At 40.4% G+C, this 21028-nt stretch overlaps 1 protein-coding gene across 3 annotated transcripts in view; it reads right to left on the reverse strand.

Moving 5' to 3' along the window:
* The window catches only part of arid4b (AT-rich interaction domain 4B), a 50909-nt gene extending 29921 nt beyond the window's left edge, over positions 1-20988 (reverse strand). For 2 of the 3 annotated variants that reach the window (XM_042501782.2, XM_042501780.2), the window contains exons 1-4: positions 20781-20987; positions 18608-18656; positions 5852-5962; positions 198-263 (exon numbers count right to left, since the gene is read on the reverse strand). In XM_042501782.2, the coding sequence (XP_042357716.1) occupies positions 198-263; positions 5852-5962; positions 18608-18613 (183 nt within the window). In that variant the 5' untranslated portion in view covers positions 18614-18656; positions 20781-20987. Of the gene's footprint in view, positions 1-197; positions 264-5851; positions 5963-18607; positions 18657-20780 lie in introns of all 3 variants that reach the window. The other variant, XM_042501781.2, reaches the window with a different exon arrangement.
* Positions 20989-21028: the final 40 nt, after the last annotated feature.

The raw sequence follows: 21028 nt of genomic DNA on the forward strand, positions 1-21028 counted from the left end.
AAATTCGACTGACATTAAATTGCAAAGTGAATGCTTCATTGACCGATTCTCTTGTGCTTTTCTTTCTGCATTCACTGTGGTTTCACAGTCTGAGCCAAAGAGGCAAAACTGAAGTGCTTAAGGGTAATTAACGACAATATGTGTGTTACCACGATGTTCCAGCTGACTGTGGGGCTTCTCCATCTTTCCTGCCTTACCTTTAGAGGTCCTTTGATGTTTTCATCATGAACCTCCGCTGTGGACAGATCTGGTTTAAAGGTCACCTGTGGGAGGAGGGGCAACAGGGGGGGAGAATCAGTAACAGTGATAAACAAACAATTCCCCAGAGGCCTGACCAGGCCACATCAATCCTCCACTTCAGAGCCAGCACGTCCCTGCTAACGCTGCTGGACTTTATAACTGCGGTGCACTGATTACAATGATAGACTTTCACACAGTACTTGGCAGTGAGGCAGGTTTGTTGCTTTGAATCACTGTGGTTTGAGATAAGTGGAAACTTCCTGGTGACATTAGGGAAGCCATAGCCCCTTCTACACTGCCTGCTCAAGCCGGGAAATATTTTGCTGTCACAAACTGGCTCAGTGAATGTGATGTGTAACATGTGCCATTATGCTGCCTAGCCGTTCTGTGATAAAGGTACAATAGCAGAATGGGGGGACAGAGTTGTCTCATCTTAGGAGCGGAGGTAATAACATTACCAAAATGATGTCTATGTAAAACAGCTGGCAGGACAGGACTACAGGGGGGACTGGTGTGATATATTGACAACTTGTTATGTGTGCAACCCAACGCAGGGGGTTTAAATGCAGCCGAAAATTTCTGCACATTGGGAAGACAGGGTTTCAAATGAATTCCTGTATTTGTGGCGGCCTGCCACGATCAAAACATCTGCCGTCAGCTAGACTGTTCATTAGGGGCACGGTATACCATTCTCTTATTTATTACAGAGCACACCTCACATGGGACACAGGAGGAGCAGCAGAGTGCCTTGAAAGCGAAATTTAACCCTTCACTGTGCTGGGTCTAAAAGTTTGCTTTCACTTGTCTTTCTGCAGCAGCTGCTCCTCTCATCCATTGACTTTAACAGCTCCGATCAGGTCGACAGACCAGTTAACCACCCGGCTGCTGGAACTCCTCAAACTGCTGCTGAGGAAAAGACTCATAAAGAGTTCCAACTGCGCTGCATTCATGGACCCCCAGCAAAAACGTCCACATTTTTAAAAGGGGCACAGAATGATACAAAAGGGACACACACACAAATGTACAAGATTTTTTTTTTTTAAAAACAGGAATTAGCTGACGAATCCCCAGCAGCAACAGTTACTGCAACACACAGATTCTCATGCTTTTGTAAACACACTGAAAATAAAATAATAAGGGTGAGGAAGCTCCTTTCCCTCTGAGCAGAGGACGAGATCAGCCACCGTATAACAGATTGCAAATGATTGTTGTTACCATGTTGTGCAATTGTTATTGTTTATAAAGTGCTGCCGATGCATATGTTATATGTCAGGCTAGAGGTTGATGCTGTTGTGTTAAATGTCACGCCTTTTTTGCTTCCACGATGCCAGCGTGCTATCTATAAACACACACTGGAGTATCACAATGCAACTGTTGTTTGGTTCTGTGTAAACATGCAAAGGCGGCACACAGAAGGGACTGCATAGCAGTGTGTAAAAAGGGCTTATGGCTCATTGCTGGCATCGTTGAGTGACTGACCCCCCAGTTGGCAAAAGCACTGCATCTGTTGGCGCCTGCATTTTTGTTACGATAGTTAGGGCTCCATTAACCGACCATCCCCCACTTGTCTGCCACTGCAGCCACCCGTAAGTGAGCCACGGTAGATCATAATCTGATCATGCTGTGGTAATCTTGCATCTGCATGGCGACCTGGCAACACTGAGTGACAGAAACAACCACAGGGCGCGTGCACACACACACACACACACACACACACACACACACACACACACACACACACACACACACACACACACACACAGCCATTTACTGTCATATTTTCCAAAGAGCATGTGTGAAAAGTGTCGAAGCAGCCAGAGGCACAGAATCTGTTTAGTATTACAAATGCCCCTCCCTAGTTGATATATCAATACTCTTATGTGCTTCGTCTCCGTTTCCTAAGGGAAATTAAAGTAATTTTTGAGAGCACAGGCTTGTAAAATAGTAACATAATTATCATGGAAAACTGGCCTCACTTTTATTGACTGTGATTTAGTTTCGAATCAGCCGCCACACGAGGGCAGAGAAAGATGTTAAGCACCCGGCCTCTTAAAAACAAGCCTGCAGGTAGCAAATTCAGACAATGCTCTCGAGTCGGTTTTCAAACATAACAACAGCAGAAACAGCAATCAAAGCCTCGCTGTGAAGGCTGCGTCAAGACAATGAATGACAGGAATACATACTGTAAGATGCTGTTAAATTGTCAGGTCATAAAATAGGGATGGAAGAGAAAGGAATAAAAGGCTTCCCGAGGCAGCATTTCACCAGTTATGGAGATAATAACATTCCTGCCCGCTGGAATAAAGGACTCCCTTTCTTTACAGGAATGAGCAGGAGGCTGTGCTCGCCACAGACAGAGGGAGGATGACTCTCGCTGTCCAAAACTTCAGCCAGAGAGCGTTAATAACATCTGGCCATCCCGGCAGCCTCCTAAGTGTGAGCTTGCTTCCTGCAGCACTGTTCAGCAGAAGTTTGTAACTGTACACACAAACTGTACAACCACTTAGACTCAACAACAAATATTGGAATAAGATATGAAACCATATTTCTGATAAAAAAAAAAAAAGGGCCACTGGCAAATTTATGTGAATAGTTTTTGTGGGGAGCTCAAAGGCTGTATTTCTTTTTTTTCCAATGAGCATGAAAATATTACTGAGCTGCGGGATGTTTCTCTGAACTAAAATCAAAATGGTTAGGAAAGAGCATTTTTACAATTTGAAAATGCAAACAGCAAAAGGACATGATCCCCTGCTCACAACAGGCCCCGACTGCTGCTGAAAGCTCAAATAAAACATGACAGCAGCTGAAGTTGTTTCACTTGTTTTTTCCTCCACACCGTCACCATCACTCCAAGAGGAGCCTTTCTGCTCTTTTCTCGTCAACCTTTCCTGTTCTGATTTTACATGTTGATAACTTCATTGTTACCAAAATGGATAATTTAACACTTGGCTCAGGGGGCACCGGTTAAAAGAGATGCAAAGTCATCTACATCTAAGCTAACACCTTTGTTAACACTTAAATGATGCTAGCAGCCCAGAAAAGAGACAATGACGATACTTTATGTTTACTAATATCATCGATCAAATTGAATTAAATTGAATCAAAATTGTACACAGACTTTGTGATATCAGCAAATATTGTTTCATTGTCCACAGAATCGATATGATATTGTTTTGTGAAGAAACTTGTGATTTACACCCATGATAAAGGGGTTATGATTCAATATATTGCAATACTGTAAGCAAAGCGATATGTTGCGATTTCAAAAAAAAATCTAATTACTGTGTACTGTGTACTTTCTGTTTACACTAGCCATGGACTGTGTGATAAAGATGGACGACATGACAACTCCCAACACCTCTAACACCCCCTGGTGGCTGCTTGCAGTACATGTCATTAACTCCGCCCCCTCCATGTTAGTGAATGGGACATGAGCAAAGCTAAAAGATCAGAGGACACGTCAAATAACTTTTTTCTCCAAAGATGGTTTGTCATTTTTGGTAGCTCTTGCACGTGATGTTCCTTTAAGTTTGTTTTTAATTTGTTATTTGCTGGTTTGATGGGTGTATATGGGTAAGAACTCGATACCACAGAGATCACTACTTTGTCTCCATGTGATGTCAACAGGGCAAGATGACTGTGGCCATATCAAGGATATTTTACTTTCGTTTTTGCACAGTGGAAGGAAATGAAGATGCATCATTCAGCTTTATATACAGTGCAATGACGCAAGTGATATGTTTTTACATCGGAATGGAAAAATCAAATGGCTGAAGTTAGATTACAGCATTAAAGGATCTAGCGGCCGGGAGTTTGAACACAACACAGAATGAATCACTGCCATGATTGATATGCAAAAAAAACTTAATCAAAAATCAGTGTTTGAGATTCCATACAGCATTACAAATCATAATATCACCATACTCAGATGTAATGATGTCTTCTCACACTCCCTGTGCCTTGTTCTTGTAAATAAAATAAATACAAACTTCAATATTGTAAATCTGCATCACTTTATCTCCAACATGTCTTTCAACTGACTGTGACTGCACTAAAACTGCCGCAAATCAGAGGGCTCTATGGGAAAAATTCACTTAATTTATTTAAAGCAAACAGTGGAAGGCCATTATTTTTTATTCAAAGTGTGGAACCACAGTACATGGGCAAAAATCTTAAATATTAAAATTCAAAATTCAGTGTATAACTGCCTTGATTGATCTGCAAATGCTCTGAGAGTGAAAAGTGATGTGTTTTTTTTCATTTAAGAGATTCTTTTATTTGTACTCTGCAGTCAAATTTATTAAAAAATAATCTACTAAAAAATGCACTGTGAAGAGTGAATCTGTCATGCAGCACTCGCTTTGTTAACACAGCGCTTGTTACTGTGCCATAGGGTTCGTCCTGACTGATCACACATGCGCTGAACGTGTCACAGTGAGTGATAGTGACATGGTGTTAATTGAACTTTTACAGGTCCTCTAGTACTGATCATCATCATAAATATGAATGTCACACAGATCTTTCGCTGGGTTTTAAAATCACTCAAAAGACGCCGGCGCCATATGCTGCCACCATCGACTTTGTTAAACAAGCAGACAGAGATTAATGAACCAAAGAGCTAAAGAGGAATTCATTACGGTGGAATATTCAGAATCACAACAACCACTGAATAATTGCCATGTTCTGCGTTTGTGTAACAGAGCTCACATTCACATTATTACAGCTACCCAAAAACAAACCCCACACTCGGCCAATTAGTATGGTAATTAATTTATGAGCTGAGACTGTCTTATTAGCTTCACTTTAGCCCAAAAATATTTAAACTAAGAGCATCACATGGTCTACTTTGTCGTGTTATTTGTCTCTGTCTGTGAGACAAAAAGGCACGTCATCTGATGATTTCAGCTGGTGCGCCAGAATGACAGAACATCGCTGCTTTTTTGTCTCAACAGGGAGAACTACAGTGCATTGACACAGTGAAAAAGCCAGCATCCAATCTTTGTTTCTCCCACACACTCGCAGCAGAACCAGAGACAAGCGATCTGTCTCTATTGTATTATCCAGATGCTCCAGCCCCACTGGGGAAATGAGATACTGTACTACGCGCATCATGCAATGCCTTCATCAGCGAGGCAGAAAACCAATGGGGAGACAGCAGTCACATCGCCCCCGTGACAAAACGTGAAAGCAGTGGGCGAGAGGGACGCCTGAGGACGTGATGGCTACCTGGTGGGCTAAGCCAGACCCAGCGTCTGTCGCAGCTGGGGCCCTGATCAGTGTTTCAGCTCTATGAGCAGTACTAACAATCTAAACCAGGTGGTAGAGCTCCAGCATGTAAGCAACGCAGCTGGATCTTTGGCAACACTGGAGACAAGAAAATAATTTAAATGCACAGTCTAAAAATCGAACAGCAACCCGATCTACAAAGGAATTTTGGAATCTTCTATCTAACCGCTGGATGTGCGTTTAAGCTAAGCTGTGTGATCATGACTGTAGCCCCTTCGCACAAAGACAAGAGCCCCCTCGCCCCGCTGCAATCCACTTCACACACAACACACACAGACAATAAATCTTTAATTTTGGATCATGAGCGCTTTGAAATGTGACTTACCTTGGCCTTGACTAGCCTCTTGGCAGTCTTAATCTTGGCCTCACAGAAAGCCCCTCGGTACTTGGCACTCACATCTGTCCCTACTGTCAAGTAGGGGGGCTCCTCCAGAGTCTGAGGAAATAAAAATAAAACAAGAAAGCAGTAAATTTCAAAGTGTTCTTTTTCTATATTTAGCTCCCTGACACAGGTGTATTCTCACAGCTAAGGCAGGAGGACACACATACAAGCTTCACATAGTGTAGGCCAGCTATGCAAAACCCACCCGGCTCAGTGATTCATCCATGGAAAACACATACCATCTGCTCTGGGTATTGGAAAACAAGCCTCCGAGGGAGCAAACAAAAAGGCCACTTCACTACTGCTTTGATGACTACAAAGAAGAAGCTATCCGAAACACATAGCACCATCTTGTGTCATCATTGGATGTTTGTCAAACCTTTTTCCCCCCTTCAAGAACAGATTTGCAGAGGGTCGGGTACACAGGGAGAACAGACTTTTCTGTGTGTGGATGAGGGCAGCTGATGTTTGTGGTTCATGTAGTGTAAAGATGGATTTACTGAGGATGTTTCACTGACACTCCAAAAAACACCTAACCTCACATACATATATATATATATATATATATATAGACATCTTCGTGGAAGAAGACCTTAAGTGCAGCACACATCCGGCTGTCAGGAGGCATCAAGACCAACAGCAGCATGTTATACAGTATGAGCACTTGGCAAATACTTCTGTGTGTTACTTGAGGAAAACATCAGCTCCTCCTCTGATGTGCAAAACTACTGATGCACCTTTTTGTAAAGCAGCATGTAGCACAAAACACATCTTATTTTCTAAATGGATGAATTAAGTTTACAAATGCCCAGTGGAATGAGCAAGCTCCCTAACAAATTAACATCAAGTTAGCTACAAAACCCACTACTAAAAGACAGTTCCTTTCTTTTAGTACTCTGTAAAAAGGAAACAATGTCTCCAAACAGGTTATGCATATTAAAGCTGGGTTAGAAAGTTCTCAGGAAAGGGCAAAAAGAGTCTTGTGTTCTCTCAGATCGATTAAATTACAATATACTAATGGGTTATTTGTTTCCCCCCCCCCAATGACTAAAAAAAACAAACAACTTAGTTACTTTCCTTATAACCACACTTTGAGATAAAAATAAAAGACCTACATCTTACCTATTTTTAAGTTCATAACAGCTGTTAATTGCTATGGTTTCTTGTGTCACCTATTTATGTTTGCATTTTATGTAAACACTTGCTGTTTTTATCTGCACTACATTCTTGCTGCTGTTTTTATCCTGCATTACTACACTGCAAGGTGAGACTGAAATGACAAAGAAACTGAAACTGAAATTACAAACTAAAAAGTACACCGGCGATGTAGGAACTACTCACTGACACCAGGCGCTGCAAGCCTCCGTGGCTCATGCTTTTGTCATGACTGAACCACTTTTAGGACTGAAAGTGTAAATGGCCACATCTGTGAATTTGAGACTAGTGACATGTTTTAACTATGTGCAGGTAAACATTTTTTCCCAAACTGATCTGCACCTATCAAGTATTTTGTAATTTTTTAACAAAAACTCTGTATAAAGCCTGATCCTTTGTCTATTGTAAACCCTCTGGGCTTTCTGGGTACACCAGCAGTAAAAAAAAAAAAAGACCAGCAGTGCTGCTTTCGTGTAAAAACTCCCAACGTGTTCCTAACGTGTGGCACGCGAGCAAACCCTTGAGTGGCATGAAAAAAAAAAAACAGCAGCCAACAGTGTTACAGAGGAGCTCCACATTGAGCGAGTACATCAGCAGAAGTGAGCACAGCAGCTTTGGGAAACAACAAAGAAAAAACAGCTGCTTTGCCTTTATTTCAGCAATGTTTTGCAGGTGCACCACCGCCTTTTAAGTGCTCGCATTGATTGGATACTGCTTTTGAACTTGTAGATTTTGTTAAAGCTGGGGATAGAGGCAATCTAAACGCTGCTCATACCTCCCCACTACAAGCATTACACAAAGACACTCATCTCTGCATGGAGACTGAAACATTAAGGACAATAAATGCATTTATTTATGTAGCTCTACATAAGGCAAGGCTGTATTATTTTAGAAAATTTAAGAATTCAATCAGGATTGGCAGATATTCAGTATTAAGTGACTCAGATCGGTATCAGGGTCACATACACATGATCAGTACACCCCTAATCTGTGTCATCGCCGAACTGTTAACAATGCTAAGTGAAACTGAATATGCATGAGCAAAATGATGCCCTTCTGATAAGAGAATAACAGGTGAAACAGAAATATGGTTAAAAATATCCACCATCCAATTATCCAAATGCACATAAGGGTTTCATATCCCTCTTTAATTTATTTGTTACCTGAGGCTAAATTCTACATTATCTTAACTGACAGACAACTAAAACATGTAGCAATGTAGGGCCACACACTCAAACCACAACACCCAAAAATAATCTGATTTATGAGACACCAACAGAGGTGAAGATAATCTCTGGATAGACACACTTCCCATTAATCAAACAGGTGTTACATTTAACTCTCAGCCAAGTTATCATGCAGAGCAACCACAGTTTGGCTGGCTTGCAAATATGATGCTCAGATTGATATCAAAAGGGCAGAAGTGGATACAGTTCTGCATACTAAGGATAAGCATGGTTGCTTGCCAACTGCAACAATCCATCCCAGCTTTGTTAAAAATAATTGTCTATTTAAAAGTAGTGTTTCACTTTTAAAAAAAAATCTTGTACTACGAGGAGACACGAAACTCCTACTGATGCGGCCCTTTGTGTAAGATACAAAAGCACAACAAATAGACAAATAATTTTGAGATGTAACGTGGAAAAGAACTATTATAATAAATCAAACACACAACACTCAAACTGGCTGCAAATACAAAAAAAACAAAACAAAACAGAAAAGCGTTTGTTATAATGGTGCCACAAATATTAGAATTATGAACATTGATACAATATTTAAAAAATGATACTTGATACCTCTTTCAATACCACAACAACAAGTAAAAAGGTCCTCCACACAAAACAGCTTAATTTGTTTTGATTTTTAAAAAATCAATAACCCGCACATGGTGAAGGTACAAAAAAAGTCACAGAATAACACTAATATTCCCATTTTATTTTAAATTACAACAATATTCTGAATTTGATATGGTTCGTGTAAACAACATATACCATTTAGATTTTGGATTTGGATGTTATTAGGCCTTTTTCCAAATGAAGCATTTTCCAATGTGGGATATGCCTGTCTTATTTGGGTTTTAGCAGGATACTTTGGACATGTATAAAGCACATTTGGAATATGCGTCTCAGTTGGAGTTTCTACTGCAGTGTGTGACATGCGATCTCTGCTTTGTACACAAATGTATCAGTCAGCAGTATGAAGGCTGGAGTAGAGATGCATGCTCAATAGAAAAGTCAACATTTCTGGTCGAAAGGAAAAACACACTTCCTTTCAAAAATTATAACAGACTTTGATATCAACAGATTTTTTGATAAGGGCTAATATTGGGATGCTGACCTTTCCAAAAAGGTGGTTGACAGAATGAAATGAATTTTGATGTGATAATGTGGGACATGTTGGGGAACATTAATCAGAGTATGCATGAATGCATGTAAACAGGAGTATGAGTGTGACATTCATTTTCAACAGCTTAGTAGGACAAATGTCTAATATTTTGTCGTGTAAACGTAGTCAGTGACAGGTCATTTAGCTGCTCTGACATGCACTCGTTTAGTGCTCCCTGCTTGTGTCTCTAGTTACGTGTTGGGTTCGTTGCTTGAGACAACAGCCACAGGTTGAGGACCAGTTAATTTTCATCTCTGCAGCCTTAGGTTGCAATTCTGATTGTGGGTCTATTTTTTCCTTTTCGTAGCTTAAGTACTTTGATGCAATGGTATGCATAATTAACAGAGATCATAAAATTTTAAACACGTGGTATTGACAACCTTAGTTTGTTAACAGACGGACAAATTGTATCTTCTGTGTTAAGTCTCAGTCAAACCAGGACAGCTCTGCTCTTCTCCGGTGCCTCTTGGATTCTGACAGATGGGATTCAGGGGCAGAGTCCAGTGCACTTCAGCCTTCCCACCTCTCAGATAAACACCTCATTAGTCTTTAGTGCAGTCTGGCCTCAGCACCAGCTGCCCTAGCCAACACCGGGCTTACATGACGCAGACGCCGTTTCCACGGGCTAACCAACTCTCTCGACACAGAGCTGGTATGCTACTGTATACACCACTGATCCTCCTCTTTCATACGAATACTTGCCTCCTTTTGCTTCCCATGCTGCCTTTCCTCCTCTGGGGAGGAGTCATAGTCCTGAGTCAGAGAGGGCAGCTTGGGTTATGTTGACAGCTGTGGCTGCCAAACCTCCCCAACTTAACAAGGCAGGGGTGATAACACACTACCGAGGCCAGATTTACATTTGTCATGCTCACATGAAAACATAAATAGAGAGCAGTTTGTTGTTTGCACATGTTCCCTTCGTTACACTAAAAGTATGAAAGAAACAAATTCTATTCCTTGGATTAGATTGCCATTTAGCCTACAGCTGTCTGCAGAAAAACAGTGAATCCTTTTTTCATAACTCCTGACAGTACAAGACGACAGACAACATCCACCCCGCTCAGAGGCAGAATTCCTGTGTGCCTCTGGGAGGTGTAACGGTCTCTCACCAAAACGCCACGCACCTCACTGAGAGCTGCTCTCATGTACGATTCTGCCACAAAAAAAACCATAAGCCTCAAGCAACTACTTCAGCTTCTGCATGCAAAAGTAAATGTAATGGTGAAAACAGTGGCACAATCAAAACCAGCTCTGTGGCTATTCACCTAGTGCCACTGATGTGGAAAACACTCTCCAGGCACACGTGCTTGATTAAACACACACAAATGTGACTTGGAGTGAGGTGCCAAAACGCACCTGCGGCTGGCAGGGAAAGAAACAAACCTAAATTGTTTGAAAAGCTGCAGCGCGACTGAAGGATGATCTACTTGGATATCAGTAAGTCATGCACAGATACCACATTAGATAACAGCTTAAATTTACTCATGCCATAAATTCTTTTTTCCCCTCCACAAAGGACAAATCTCAAACAAATCCCAGAGCTGATGGTTCACCAGTGTTGTTGGCCGCAGAGTACTTCTGTCCTGGCTGTTGAACACACAGGCAGTTTAAAAAGAGTACTTGCACCTCACTGATTACTGATTCAAAGCTTACTCAGTAGTTAAAGTGGGGATGTGCCCATTCAATTTTTTTCAGTCCTGATACCTGGGATTTAGGTATGAGCTGACACCAGGAACCTAACCAGTACCAGCGTTCATTAACAAGCTATCAGAGTGACTGGGATCATTCTTTTAGGTGTAAGGCAACATCAGACTTGACTTTCACATAGCTTTCCAAACTCTGTAAAACGTAATGTTACAAATACATAGATATACATTTGAAATACTCCCAAAACAGTTAAAGGATTCCCCACACATTTATTTTTTAGCCAACCAGTAACAGATTGTAGCCTACTGTATACTGTTAAAACCCATCAGTAAATGCAACCATCCAACCTTGCATGTTTGAGCTCCTGAATGGGAAACGGCACGAGACAACGAATCACGTCCTCAACACGTTTACAACAGGATGTTTCAAAATGTTAATTTACATTTTTGTCTTTGCAGTCCGAAAAACTAAACAGGCAACGCTGCTAGATGAAGTCACAGTTTTGAAATAATTCAAAACAAAATATACTGAGGTGACACCGACAACAGCAGAATGAGATCAGTTTCTGCTCAATAAAGACTCTTAGGTCATGAAAAATTTAACAGCCAACTCCACAGAGCGCTAGTTGAAAATAAGCTGCTGCTGCTGCTTATAGTGCATTTCTTGGAGAGCCTTAGTGACTATAGCATTTTCATTCTACAACTCAGTAAAAAGACACTCAGAAGGTAAAAGCTTCAGAAAAAACTGTGGATTGTAATTCACTTTGGTGTACAGCCTCATTTTATATCAGCCATCAGGGAGAGGCTCAAGGAATCCCTGGTCATTTGCTCAACAGACCACAGGCTATTTCCAAGAGGCTGTCCCAAGTAAATACCCATTGCTAATAATGCACTGAAACACACTTGCACCACTCTCCACAAATACTCCTCATGCCTCTCAATCACTGCCATTAAAGCCAATGTAAATGTCAGATTCAAAACTGTGTTTCTGATTTAGATATGGTACACATTCACAAGTCAAAGTTCAACTTTTCTAAACCTTTATCTACCTTTTTGCATTGTCACCCACTAAAAACAATATTGTAATAAGTCCTGTGTTTTGGGAGTGTATTAGTGGAGGAGTCTTCCCAGTTTTCTCCACTATCATAGACAACTAGCATAGATTATTTCGGCCAATGATTGCTAAGATCATCATTTCCAGAAAATCTCCACCGGACCTGTTGCATAAAAATCCCTTTTGCTGTGAAGTGTGGGATGTTTTTTTACCCCAAAGTAGAAAAGGGGATTAAAAAGTTAATAGATCAATAAATGAAGCCTTCATAATTTAACCATAGTAATGATAATATTTGATTAAATACTTAAAGTGTAATAGATAAAAAACACTGATTTTGATGAGCAACTAATTGTTATCTGGTATCGTTCTCTTTGTCCAATGAGATTGTTTATCCCGCCCCCCACATATCAGGTTAGATTACGTTGCTGAGGTGAAAGGGCAGAGAATCAGTCTTGGTTGAATCAGAGAGAAAAACCTGGTCATTAAAGTGGAAAGAAATAAAGCCAAAAAACAATAGAAATTTTGTTAAAGTCAATGTTGTGTTTCCATGTAATAATTTGTGTTTTATTTATGAATTACAAAGCACAGTGTGGATAAAAAAAGAGAGTAAGCCGCCTGTCGCAGCGCATGCACGAGACCTGACGCCTTGTCCAAAGCGAATTTGCTCACAGGTGAGTTGGATCAACTGCTAGCTGCAATGCTAATTTTTTTCTATGTTAAACTCCGTTTACATGAGCTAAGAACCTTAGCATCTAATGTCTGCTAGCTTCACTGCTAAAGTAGCGCTGACTAAAATCACAGTTGATCATGCCAGAGCTGTTGGCGACTGGAAAGCGTGACATTTAATACAGAGATGTAAAAACACACTGCCAATGAGCGGTATGTACTGTTTTGTTGTGTATAAAGAATACTGCTATTTATTTTGTTTTCATGCACATTTTTATGTACTCTCAGTTAATTGCTGCAGGTTAACCAGGCTGCTGGTTAAGATGTACTTTGCTAGTGAATTTTACCATTAGCATGTGTATTTTTGTTTACTACCTAATATGAATATTTTAAATGTGAATGAAGTTGAAATTACAAAATGTAAGCTGTTTGTGTTTTATATTATGCACCTCAACTGCATTAGAGTATTTACTACAAAAAATAGCTCTCCAAACTAGTCCTTTAGTTTGGATATGAGTAAAATTGGACACCTACATCAAGCAACGTAGGATTGAACTGTACACACATATGCAGCTCAGAGGAAAGAGAACATACATACCTCCCTTTGAGTTGGATCAAGAACTGTGATTCTTACAGAAACATTTAACCATATAACCAGGTCTATATATGTATATATATATATATACACACACACACATTCTGTTATGTGCACGCATAGTTTATTCATTTATGTATTTTTTTGTTTGTTATTTTCCAAGTGAATCTGTGAATAGCATTCAATATATGCAAACAATATTTATATTTAAGTGCTGTGTTTCTGTTCTCTATGGCCATCCATCCTCTTGGCTCCCATCATTCCCAGAGTTTTCTGAGACTGGTCCAATCCTTACACTTCCTTTTTCTGTAGTTACTGGTTACATTTTGCTAGACTGAATCCAAGTTTGGTGGACTCTTATTTTCAATACAAGCCTTTTGGAAATGTTGTGGGGATGTCAACTAGTACTCCGCTCAGATTATATATATATATTTCAACTATCTACACTTTGCTGCTAACATTTTCTGCCCATTTCCCATCATCACTCATACACCAAAACAGTAACAGTTTGTATGAATACATCATTAAAATGTTTCTAGTGAATCTCCTTTTAAGGAATTGGAGATCCAATTTAATTACCATGTGTAATTTAGAGCAGAGTTTCAGTTGCACAAGATGATGTTAGGAACATGAAGTGGTTTATATTCAGCTGTTGTAGCAGGTTAGGGTGGTGGAAACAGGATGACATAGCAGTTAAATGTCTAAATCAAATCTAGTGGACTAGATTTCAATTACACTCATTCTGAGAAATACAATGTATTGATGTCTGCATAAGCATACAAAGCTGCACCTTTTTAAATATACAATTCAGGCACTAATCAGTGTTACTGAAATATTATAAACAATAGTTTGTGACCCATTATATTGAGCTATAATGAATAGGCTTGTAGGCCAAACAAAGGAACATGCAAGAGGCATGCAGGAAAGAATTAAGCTCCCTCCCGGCCTGGCTCACACGTACAATAATCCGGCTGTGAATCACCTCTTTGTCCAAACCAGAGTCACCACAATTCCAGTGACTGGTGCTTCAGTAGGAGTTGCCTTGGCAATGCCATGGCAGCTTTATACTGGAAAAAAATAACAATCTCGATACCTTTTGTTTTTGCACTTTTTTTTCGAATATTAGCTCTATCCAACAAATTCCCTCCTCCTGCAGCATCACAAATAATTCAAACCAAGCACAGAACTTTAAAAAAATTCAATTAAATTCTGCTAGTAAATCACAGATGCCTGTAATCTCAACACAAATCCTTTACCTGACAAGTTACCAACAAGTGGAATTATATTTTGGAAAACTCCAAAATGCAGATTTTGCATATGCCCTCTGCATGATTTGTAGCAGTCTTTTATTTGCAATGTAGCCTAATCACCTATGCAATACATACAGTTCAGATGTGAGTCCTCAACAAGAAATAATTTTACAACCCTACAATCATATTATTACGCTTAAATACTTACAAATCAGATCATATCAACAGTTTACTGAACTTAAGTTATTTAACTTAAGTTCAGTAAGTTCAGTAACTTAAGTTCCTCAGGCGGGGACACCAACTACATGCAGCCTGCTGCACCTGACCTGGTGGGGTCTCTCTCCGAATGCTTAAGTATGCACTACATCACCACAGCACCACATGCTGTTAACTCCTCTGAATGCAGTAATAACTTGACTGAACACATTTCACTCCCACAACACAGCATATTTCTTACAAACAGCTTTGATCAAAAGCTGTCTGAACAGTTACTGCTTTGACACAACAGAGAAAATCCAGCAATTTTGTACTGTGCTTCCATAAAGTTAGGAGGCTCAGAAGAGATGCATTTAGGAGGCAGATATGACATGACATACAGTCATTAAGGCTGAATCCAACATTTCTTATAATGCAACTCAATAGCTTTCAGCAGATGTCCCATGCCTCCAAAATGCCCACTTCTTGCAGACAACACCCATCTAATTTGGAACGCACACTTTGTGTTATGTTTTATATCTCAAGAAGAGCAAGCTGATGACATAATGAGGATTATTTTTCCCCCAGAGCCACAGAGGACATTACACAACTGTTTTTACAGACTGAGTAGTTCTCCTCGTGACCATAACACTAAACTTTCTGTCAAAAAAAAAAAGGTAGAGTGGCCCTTTCACTCAAGCACTCTAGTAGACAGCCATATACATATATGCGGTAAATAAACAATTTGGTTGTTGCGATTAAAGGGATATTTTTCCAATTTTCAACCAGGTTTGTTTCATAGCAAAAGCACCTAGATCTCCCTGTTACTCTCCCTGCAAAACTCTGCTTGCTCTCAGGCTGTTGCGCTAACTTCAGGCTGCACATCCACATTTTGTATTACCCGCCACTACAGACACAAATAGTATAGAAGTGGATCAAGAGACAAACACCCAATACTGATCAAATATAAACCAAGATTCTGTTACTGCGGTGCATATTTCTTGCCTCAAATGGTGTTTTTTTTTAGAAAAGTGTTTTAGCTTGTACCAGATTGTTTATTACCAGCTGGTCACCATGTGTCAGACAGTTGAGTTCACATTATGTCATCTACCAGCAGGAGCATTTATTGGTCCACTGCAGTGCTGTGCATTCTGGTAGTTGTAGGTTTTCAACCTCTTGAGCAAAAGCAAACATGACGGTCTTTTTTCTCTGTTTTCTCTGGTCATGTAGCACCAATTTCAAAAGTATTTGTATCTTTATACTGCACAGACAGGCAGATAAGTTTTAGATGTCTAAGCTAACTGTTACATGCATGTAGACTCTATTATGTTATTAATAGATAACTGATGGAGTGGATGGATGACACAGACATTTCAGACAGAGCTTAAATATGACATGGTAAAATATTTAGTATGGGCTTGGACTGCTGCAATTGATGTTGCCAACATTTTTATTAAATCTTGTCTGTGTTACAAGGGTCATGGACAAAGTGCAAAGTACTGAGTACCAGATTACTTGTGCTTGAGCAAGAACTAGCTTTATTCCCGTTAAAGCAAAAGTATTTATTTGATATTGCAGATTAAGTTTATTAAGAACTCAAACAATTATTTTGGAATAATAATAATAATAATAATAATAAGATAATTAAGATTTCAAACAATTATCCAACACATTAGTCCACTTTAAGGATGTCTGATCTTTTAAAGTGTGTCATTGAGCGGCACACATTTTTAAGCAGTGTGTGCAATTGATTGAGATAGGCTGTGGACCATAAGCCAGAGTGACACAAAATGCAAAGTGAACATAATGAAAAGTTGTCATAGTTACAGAGCAATTTACAGTTTAGGCACTGAGCAGATGCTGCTAATATACAGAGCAGTAAAAGAAGTAAGCAAGCATCAATAGAGCCATCCAGATGACTCAGAGCACTATGAAAACAACAAATGCGACAACATTAAACCAGAAATGTCAATGTGAAGACATCGCTCCTGTCAGCAGTGAGGAAAATAAGCGCGTAGTCTGAGCATAATAATCATCTAATAACAGCCTAGTGCTATCCAGCTGGAGAGAATAATAACTGCAGAATGGTCATGGGCACTAACAGCAACAGTTTAATGATTTTTTTCACATTCTAACTTAAATTAAGTGGCTTGTAGGAGATAAAGCAGCAAAGTTAGCCTAAAGGGTGAGTGAGGCTCTGCTAAGCCCACTGGTTTCTATATAATCTGTGCCTGGATGCTCTCTCTTCACTGGAATGCATTCCTGGTCATGACAATCACAACTCCGTTGTCTTCCTGTGACACAAACAATTTATTACATAACCACAAATCATCATGCAGTTCAAGTCAGCACTACTAGGACGAGTATGAATGCAGACAATAGAAATGGTTGTGAAGTAGAGAAAAGGCACCAGATCAAAACTGTTTTCCACGTTTCTCCAATAGAGTTATATCTAAATTTAATGTATAATGTAACAAAAGAATGTATTGGCAGCCATGTTCACATCCCATGGTGCTTTTGAAAGAATTTTAATTGAATACCACTTTTGTCTGCTAGTACGGGGTGGTGGTATAGTTTGATTAACCACAATAAGCAGAACATCATTAGAACCAAAGAGACAGACTACAAATCATTACTAGACCTTTTAATTTGCCCAGCACTTACTCTCTAATCACAAAGTGCTCACATTGTCTTTTCTGCTTTATTCTTTGCCCATGATCCTCCTGTGTGCCAAGAAAACATAAACTACAAATACAGACTTGTCAAAGTTTCTTACACTTTTAAGAGTTTACTATCTGCAAAGAGGTAATTTGTGGTACAGCACAGAAAACAATAAACATAATGTAAACACTGTTAAAACAGAACAATGAGACAACAACTGAAGTCAATAAATACATAAACATATATTGCACATCCCTATGTATTGCACAGCTGGTTGCCATAGTGCAGCCGCCCTTGACTATGCATGGCATACATTTTATTTTAAAAGTAAAACAGCCCTGCGGGTTATGACTCTACATATGGCTCACATGCCAACAAATGACAAGTTAAGACAAAACAGCCTGCAGTCATAACAGCAGCCACAACTATGATCCACTGAAACTATAAGAAAAGATTAAATAGCTTGCATCACAGCCTATTTCCCAAACAATGACAGCTGGGACTTTTCCAAATTGAATAGGGCTGGAGAAAACAATGCCATGGCTTTGGAATATTTTAAGAATTTCACAGCTTAGTTATTCCTACATTTATATATTATTACACACCATACATTTAGCTTGATTTTTTTTTCCAGAGACTCAGCCTTTAAAATCAAATTCAAATATATCACTACCACACCCTATCTCAGCATGTAATTCACAAACATTGCAGAACAAAGCATAACATCAAAATTACAATTTCAAATTTGTGTTTGCAAATACAGCTGGAGCCACTGGAAACCCAATATCATGCTTATAAAACAAATGTATTACTTTGGCATGTATCCAAGACACTTGCCTCACTGTGTTTGAACAAGACCAAAAGTGACATTTAGTAAAAGTTCACACTGGCCTTATTCATGAGAATAAAAGGCTGAGGCCATGCATATAAAATATTGATATTACATTTAACATTCAGTGTTTGATTTGCCTGCATATGGCGTGTTTATACGGGAGTTAAATGAAATTGAGCTAAGGCTGGAAATGCAGAAGCAGTGCTCTAATTGAGTTCCCAGTGGCATTACACACATGCAAAGAAAATGAATGAACATACCTTCATCTCTCTATGAGTCCTCTAGGTGACCAGTGTAACGAATCTGAGGCTGGAAAACAGAGGTTGAAGAAGCTGTTACACATTACAGACAGTGCCAACTTCATTCTGCCACAACAAGACAGGGTTATGTTATGATGACATCACTTCTGCTACACTGCTGGATGCCATGAAAAAAGCTGGGCGGCAGACTTTACATTGCTTAGAAAAACACATCATCTGCACACTAAATCTCATTTTAGGGATTGCTGTTTTCGCTCTGAATTCAGTAATTGATTTAAGAAGAAGTTTAAAGATCGTTTGCTTAAATAATCCTGACTTAGGCTAATGGTATGTGCGCTCGGGCTTTCGAGCCACATTCCCAAAAATATCTGTGTTGCAAAGTAAACCGTGGCAGGCTGATCACTCTCATTCGCAGAGCCCTTAAAGCCGTTTATGTAATGCCTAGTGTGCCGTAGTCAGCCAGTCAGCAGCCAGACTTGGCTTGTGGCAACGAAGGGCGAGCAAACACAACTAGTAACTAGTCGCCGGGTTCCTTTCCGTCTGCACAAATGCACGGTTTATGAAGTAGTTTAGGATAAAGTGATACAGCAAACGCCGCTCGGTGCTCGGTTCTTTGAGTACGGCAGCGTGGTGTCTGCACTGCACTGACTCTACCAACACTACAGCAGAGGATGACGCCATTTCTGTAGCTGACAGTCGGCTAAAAAGGAGAACACTTCAGCGCACAAACAGTGGAAATTGCGGGGACGGTGGTCGCCATTCACCTGCTCCTGTCGGAGCCATTTCTCTGTCGGAGACGAAGCTCTTGCTTTAAACAGAAAAACCTCCCCGAGACCGTTTCTTTTTCATTTTCGCTTCTCTCCCTTGTCTCGGTGCGCTGCTGCTCTCTGCGGAGAGTACACTCGACAGCAAAAATAGAGCAATAATAACACTGCTCACGGGCAGGCACCAAACCTTGATAGAAATGTCACATTAAAAGCTGTGTCCTAACAGCGGCGTTAAGTTAAACAAAGTGAGCGTGAGCCGTGCAGCCCTATTAAAAGTCACTTTCTTTCTTCACAAAATGTTCTCTTTATCGACTGGTCTGGCTTTTCGCTGACTGTTCACTGTTGAGTGAGGTTGCCTCTGACAAAGAAACAAGTCGACGAAACGGTTCGCAACAAGGTCAAGCTCGAGGAAGACTTGTAACGCAGCGACACCGCATTAATACCTACAACATTTTATTGTTATAACAGGAGCCAAGGTCGCAGCCCTCATTTGTGGCTCTCGGTCGCGGTGAATGATCGCGGAGGATACAATGTCATCCGCCCCAGACAATCTGCTAGACCAGCCGCTGCGAGTGAGTGATTGACCATCACCGAAAATAATGCACAGTCTCGAGCCTCCCCTCGTCCTAAAACCTGGTTAACTAAAGCCCATTTAAACCTCTCCTGCCCAGACAGTTTGTCAGCAGTGATGTTGCCAGTTACGGAAATGTGCAGAATACTGGTCACGCACACACAGCATTGAGAATAAGTCCTCTCTGGCAGAGGGAAAATAGTCCACATCGCATCTGGTCACATAACTGATCAAACGAGTTGGTTGATACAATATATCTGGACCAGCCTACACTGGACAAGTCAATCGCGAGAAGCTAATGAGACTGGCGGCACAAAAGAAAAGCCTGACTATGCATTTTACCTGTTAAAGTACACCGTTTAACCGCGACTCGACAAATCACATCCTGCAGCGATGTCAAGCTTTCACGGTACGCCGATGAATTTCATTTAATATCACTTTTGATGGCTATTAGGGAACACCATGACAGGCGCTGCTCGACGACAACCTCTCGGAGGATTCCTCCGCTCAACAACACAACACTCGGGTGCTTGTCCAGCAGCCTCGAAACTATTCAACCCCGGAGTAACGTAGCATAACCTTTCACTGTGCTCATCAGCTTAATTTGGCTGGCTACAGCATAACTTTGTTATCGAGCTAACCAAGTTTTTTTTTTTCTCGAATCTTGGCCGTTTGCTGTCCGATCGCTTAATTCATTCATTCCCTAAAATCCCCCCTAAACACATCATTAGTTAACAAGTTAGCTAGCGTCAAGGTTGGCTTGGTAGCAGCAGGGAAGCGAGCTAGTGAATATGTTCAAAATAGCGATGGCTTTGCGGAACAAAAGCAGGCTTACCTATGCTGTCAAGTTGAGAAACACCTCTGTTTTTCGACGAAAGTGTATTAGTAATCCATAGGAACATTTATGTGAGAAATCTGACAGGTTTTAACGTCGTCCGTTGGCCCCTGGTTGATGTTGGATGCGGATGGGTAAAAGTCGTTTTCGCAGAGCGCTGCTGTTTGTTGAGTAGCTCCTCTAGCCTAGCTCTTTCTGTGATCCCTCGCCCCGCCTTCTGAGAATGATTGACAAGCATATTAGTCCCG

The sequence above is a fragment of the Plectropomus leopardus genome, chromosome 13 (assembly GCF_026936395.1).
Source record: "Plectropomus leopardus strain MGB_pleo_1.0 chromosome 13, ASM2693639v1, whole genome shotgun sequence".
NCBI classification, from domain to species: Eukaryota; Metazoa; Chordata; class Actinopteri; order Perciformes; family Serranidae; genus Plectropomus; species Plectropomus leopardus.